This window comes from Vicugna pacos, chromosome 11 (genome assembly GCF_048564905.1).
Source record: "Vicugna pacos chromosome 11, VicPac4, whole genome shotgun sequence".
In the NCBI taxonomy this organism is placed as follows: domain Eukaryota; kingdom Metazoa; phylum Chordata; class Mammalia; order Artiodactyla; family Camelidae; genus Vicugna; species Vicugna pacos.
Window position 1 is genome coordinate 67,175,966 of NC_132997.1, and position 6,000 is coordinate 67,181,965.

Sequence of the window (6,000 nt, forward strand, 5' to 3'; positions counted from 1 at the left end):
GCTAGTATTAGGAAAAGTAAAGGAGAGGCTTCCTGTTTTAAGTGAAAATAGATCCAGAATTAAGTGCCTTTAGAACTCACGTTTAAATTGCTTTTATTTCTCTAAAAAGAAAATAAGAAGCAACTTTGAATATTAGGAGACATAAATTTGGAAAAATAACTTGAATAAAGACTATAATTCTGTTAAAATAAAGTTTCCTCAATCGTTAGCTTTTAAAATGTGACTTCCTCTAATTTTGTTTTCTATTTTAGTATTACAAGAAGTTTTACATTTGTGATTATAAATAAAAATATTTCATTTATTAGTAAGCAAATACAATACCATATAATGTTAAGTGCTATGAAAAAATAAAGCAGAGATAAAATAGAGAATGCCTTGGTGTGTTTTTCAGCTGAATGGTTAGAAGAGGCCTCTCTAAGCAGGTGACATTATTAATTAGAGGCCTAAATGAAATGAGTGAGCTATACAGATATCTGGGAAAAGAGCAAAGAGAAGGTGCAGAAGTCCTGAAACAGGCGTGAGCTTGGTGTATTTGAGGAGCAGTAGACAAGAAGTCATTTTGACTAAAGCACATCAGTCCAAGTGTGAGGACATTAGAGTGTTTTCCACATAAGAAAGATGTAATCTGAATTTTGTCTTTAAAAGTCTAGACTGGAGAGGTAAGTAGGGAGAGGTAGCAGGGGTGGAAGCTAGGAGATTAGCTGAAGGTACAACTAGAAGAATTCACTGAAGGAGTGGAATGTTGGATGTAAAAGAAAGAGAAGGATCATGGGGGAGGGACTGTAGATATCATAGAATTAGGAAGGATTTGAGTCAGATCTAATTTAAATCCCACATCCACTACCCACTAGATAATGTGGCCTTTATTAAGTTTTCAAACCTTTCTGAGCTTTAGCTTTCTCTCCTTTAAAATGGATATACCTGCCTTGTAGAGATGTTTGGACAATTATTTCAGTTCTGCCTGTAAAGGCCCTTGTTTCACTATTTAGACCACTGTATGATGTCAGCTTTCATCTTCCTCCCTTTCAGTGAAGTTCTTAGGCGAAATGGGATCCTAAACATCACTGTTGATCAGTATTTTATATAGTATTTGTATTTGTTTAGTATTGTTTGTATCAGAAAATACATTGAGTTTCAGACAGGTACTAAGTAAACATTCTTTTGGAATGCAACCTTTTGTGAACTGAATTTTGTGATTGGAACTATTTGGACTGTGGATGAACTTAAAGAACTCAGTACATTTCTTTTGTAGAATTATTCAGTTAATGCTTGTAGCTTATGCTTATTAAAAAATACAGTATATTAACATTCCAGTTTCTCTTCAATATATAACAAGAAAGAAAATGTAGGAAATCTTAAGAGGGTCATTAAAAAGCAGCTGCCTTTTAAAGATCGTATGTGTCGTAGTACTTAAAAATGAATCTGCAAAAATATATATCTTTAAGTAATTTAAGATTAGTCAGATTTGTGGATCTTCCATTTAAACTTTCTCTTCTTTCTCTAGGTGAAGCTGTACTTCACAAAAACAGTAGAGGAGCCATCAAATCCTGAGGCTAGCAGTTCAACTTCTGTAACACCAGATGTTAGTGACAATGAACCTGATCATTATAGATATTCTGACACCACTGACTCTGATCCAGAGAATGAACCTTTTGATGAAGATCAGCATACACAAATTACAAAAGTCTGATTTTTTTTTTATCAAGAGGGATAAAACACCATGAAAACAAACTTGAATAAACTGAAAATGGACCTTTTTTTTTTTTTTAATGGCAATAGAACATTGTGTCAGATTACCAGTTATAGGAACAATTCTCTTTTCCTGACCAATCTTGTTTTACCCTATACATCCACAGGGTTTTGACACTTGTTGTCCAGTTGAAAAAAGGTCTTGTAGCTGTGTTATGTATATACCTTTTTGTGTCAAAAGGACATTTAAAATTCAATTAGGATAAATAAAGATGGCACTTTCCCATTTTATTCCAGTTTTATAAAAAGTGGAGACAGACTGATGTGTATACGTAGGAATTTCTCATTTTGTGTTCTGTCACCAACTGAAGTGGCTAAAGAGCTTTGTGGTACACAGGTTCACATCCTGCCCCTTTGCACTTGTGGCAACAGATAAGTTTGCAGTTGGCTAAGAGGAGTTTCAAAAGGGTTTTGCTACATTCTAATGCATGTATTCGGGTTAGGGGAATAGAGGGAATGCTCAGAAAGGAATATGTTTTATGCTGGACTCTGGACCATATACCATCTCCAGCTATTTACAAGCACCTTTCTTTAGCATGCTACAGTTATTAATCTGGACATTTGAGGAATTGGCCGCTGTCACTGCTTGTTATTTGTGCATTTTATTATTTTTTTAAAGCATATTGGTGCTAGAAAAGGCAGCTAGAGGGAGTGAATCTGTATTGGGGTACAGGAACGAACCTTCCACAACATCTTAAGAATCCACAAATGAAGGGGTATAAAAATAACGTGGTCATAGATAAGAAACACAGCAACAATGACTTAACCATATAAATGTGGAGGCTATCAACAAAGAATGGGCTTGAAACGTTATCAAAATTGACAATGATTTATTAAATATGTTTTCTCAATTGTAATGACTGCTCCATCTCCTGTGTAATCAAGGCCAGTGCTAAAAGTCAGATGCTATTAGTACCTACATCAGTCAACAACTTACACTTATTTTATTAGTTTTCAATCATATACCTGCTGTGGATGCTTCATGTGCTGCCTGCAAGCTTCTTTTTTCTCATTAAATATAAAATATTTTGTAATGCTGCACAGGAAATTTCAATTTGAGATTCTACAGTAAGCGGTTTTTTTTTTCTTTAGAGATTTATGATGCACTTATTCAGTCCAATAGATGTCAGCTGTTCCACCCTTTTGACCTTACACATTCTATTACAATGAGTTTTGCAGTTTTGCACATTTTTTAAATGTCATTAACTGTTAGGGAATTTTACTTGAATACTGAGTACATATAATGTTTATATTTAAAAGGACGTTATTTGTGTTAAAAAGGAAATTAGAGCTGCAGTAAATTTTCAACACTGCACACATAATAAGGCATTTACTTTTCTCAGTAGAAATTGTCCCACATAATGCTTTTATCAATTTGCTATTGAAAGAATGGATTTTTTTTTTTAATGTGCAGTGTTGAGTCATTTCTTCATAGTGGTAGTTAGGACTAGGGCTTCAGTTTCACTTCTTAAATATCATATATTTGATATGCCCAGACTGCATATGATTTTAAGCAGAGTACAACTACTATTGTAAGCTAATGTGAAGATATTATTAAAAAGAATTTTTTTTCCCCAGGAATTTGGTATCTTTCAAATTATACCTTGATCTTGAAACATTTGAATATCCAGCCAATTTATTTCTTAATGGTATAAAAATCTCATTTTCAATAACTTATTGGTGCTGAAATTGTTCACTCGCTGTGGTCTGACCTAGTTAATTTACAAATACAGATTGCATAGGACCTACTAGAGCAGCATTTATAGAGTTTGATGGTAAATAGATTAGGCAGAACTTCATCTAAAATATTCTTAGTAAATAATGTTGACATGTTTTCCATACCTCATCAGTTTCATTCAACAAATAAAATTTTAAAATTTTTAACAAAGCTGTTAGGATTTACACATTTATATTTAAACATTGATATATAGAGGATTGACTGCTCATAAGTTAAATTGGTAAAGTTAGAGACACCTATTCTTAAGATCTCATCATTGAAATTTATATGCCACCTTGTCTTTCATAAAAGCTGAAAACTGTTGACTAAGATGAAAATCAACTATTCATGTTTAATACTGTTATTTGTTACAGTTTTGGGCACAGTATATTAAAACATAACTTGTATTGTTCCAATATGTAACATGGAGGGCCAGGTCATAAGTAATGACATTATAATGGGCTTTTGCACTGTTATTATTTTTCCTTTGGAATGTGAAGGTCTGAATGAGGGTTTTGATTTTGAATGTTTCAATGTTTTTGAGAAGCCTTGCTTACATTTTATGGTGTAGTCATTGGAAATGGAAAAATGGCATTATATATATTATATATATATAAATATATATTATACATACTACTCTTCTTTATTTCAGTTACCATCCCCATAGAATTTGACAAGAATTGCTATGACTGAAAGGTTTTCAAGTCCTAATTAAACCTTTATTTATGACAGTATTCATAATTAGCCTGAAATGCATTCTGTAGGTAATCTCTTTGAGTTTCTGGAATGTTTTCTTAGACTTTTTGGATGTGCAGCCGCTTACATGTCTGAAGTTACTTGAAGGCATCACTTTTAAGAAAGCTTACAATTGGGCCCTGTACCATCCCAAGTCCTCTGTAGCTCCTCTTGAACATTTTTTGCCATAATTATAAAAGGGTAGTTGAATAAATAGCATCACCATTCTTTGCTGTGGCACAGGTTATAAACTTAAGTGGAGTTTACCGGCAGCATCAAATGTTTCAGCTTTAAAAAATAAAAGTAGGGTACAAGTTACTGTTTAGTTCTAGAAAATTTGTGCAATATGTTCATAACGATGGCTGTGGTTGCCACAAAGTGCCTCGTTTACCTTTAAATACTGTTAATGTGTCATGCATGCAGATGGAAGGGGTGGAACTGTGCACTAAAGTGGGGCTTTAACTGCAGTGTTTGGCAGAGTTGCCTTCTACCCTGCCAGTTCAAAAGTTCAACCTGTTTTCATATAGAATATATATACTAAAAAAATTCAGTCTGTTAAACAGCCTTACTCTGATTCAGCCTCTTCAGATACTCTTGTGCTGTGCAGCAGTGGCTCTGTGTGTAAATGCTATGCACTGAGGATACACAAAAAAATACGATGTGTACAGGATAATGCCTCATACCAATCAGATGTCCATTTGTTATTGTGTTTGTTAACAACCCTTTATCTCTTAGTGTTATAAACTCCACTTAAAACTGATTAAAGTCTCATTCTTGTCATTGTGTGGGCGTTTTATTAAATGAGAGTATTTATAATTTACATTGCATAAATTCATTGACATTTTAAATAATGGGCAGCCAAGTGTGATAAGTTTTCTGTAAGTTTTTTTTTTTTTTCCTGCTGTCCTTCAGAGCCTACAATTATAAAAATATGGGCCCTTGTCAGTTTGGGAGTAGAATATCAGTCTACTCGTGTCTGAGAGAGGCACTTAACTTTTTAAGGGCCTTAGTTAACATCTAAATTGTTTCAAGCACATTAAATAATCCTTTAAAAGTTCACAATTCTTGAAAAATTGTGCATATATATTTTTTACTAAGATATCTGAAGATAATTCCCCAGGATGGATTTGATATCTCAGACACCAATTATGTGGCTTTCCCATCTTTTATGATTCTGTAGATCAGTGTATGGGAAGTTTCATCTGCTCATTGTGACTTGTGCCATTAAAAATTGATACTCCAGAATAGTCTAAAGGATTTTGTGTACTTGAACTTAATCTTGTTATACCTAATATTAAAAGCTTAAAGACTAAGTGAGGCATATCCTTTCAACAAAGCATAGTAAGGAAATAAGTGAAAGTGTAGCTTGCACAAATGTTTTGAAAATAAAACAGACCATTTATGTAACAGAATTTAATGTTATTTCAAGTTTAATGTTATTTCAATTTTCTCTGTGACTTTTGAATAGTAAATGTGAATATAATGTAAAGAAGTATGAAAAGTGTGTGTACACACATTTTATTTTTTCTTCTTAGGTATCTTAATTATGGTTGAAAACTATACTGGAGTCTAAAATTATTCTGATTCATAAGATGATCTTGGTGATGTCTGAAAAATAGGAATTTACTGGCAATTTTGTTTTTATTGCATGTTCTCATACCTTGTAATTTGAGCTGACTTGGTTAAATGAATGCCATCACCATTTCCATTGAGAATTTAAAAATCACCAGTGTTTAACATGCAGGCTTCCAAAGGCTTCCAAAAAATCAAGACCCTTAAATCTAGTTAATTTGCTGCTA

The 6,000-nt window shown here is 33.1% G+C and overlaps 1 protein-coding gene across 1 annotated transcript in view; it reads left to right on the plus strand.

The window, feature by feature from the left end:
• Positions 1–4,981, plus strand: part of PTEN (phosphatase and tensin homolog) — an 88,653-nt gene extending 83,672 nt beyond the window's left edge. The window contains exon 9 of the mRNA XM_031682458.2: positions 1,505–4,981. Coding sequence (XP_031538318.1) covers positions 1,505–1,690 — 186 coding nt within the window. The 3' untranslated portion in view covers positions 1,691–4,981. The remainder of the gene's footprint in view (positions 1–1,504) is intronic.
• Positions 4,982–6,000: the final 1,019 nt, after the last annotated feature.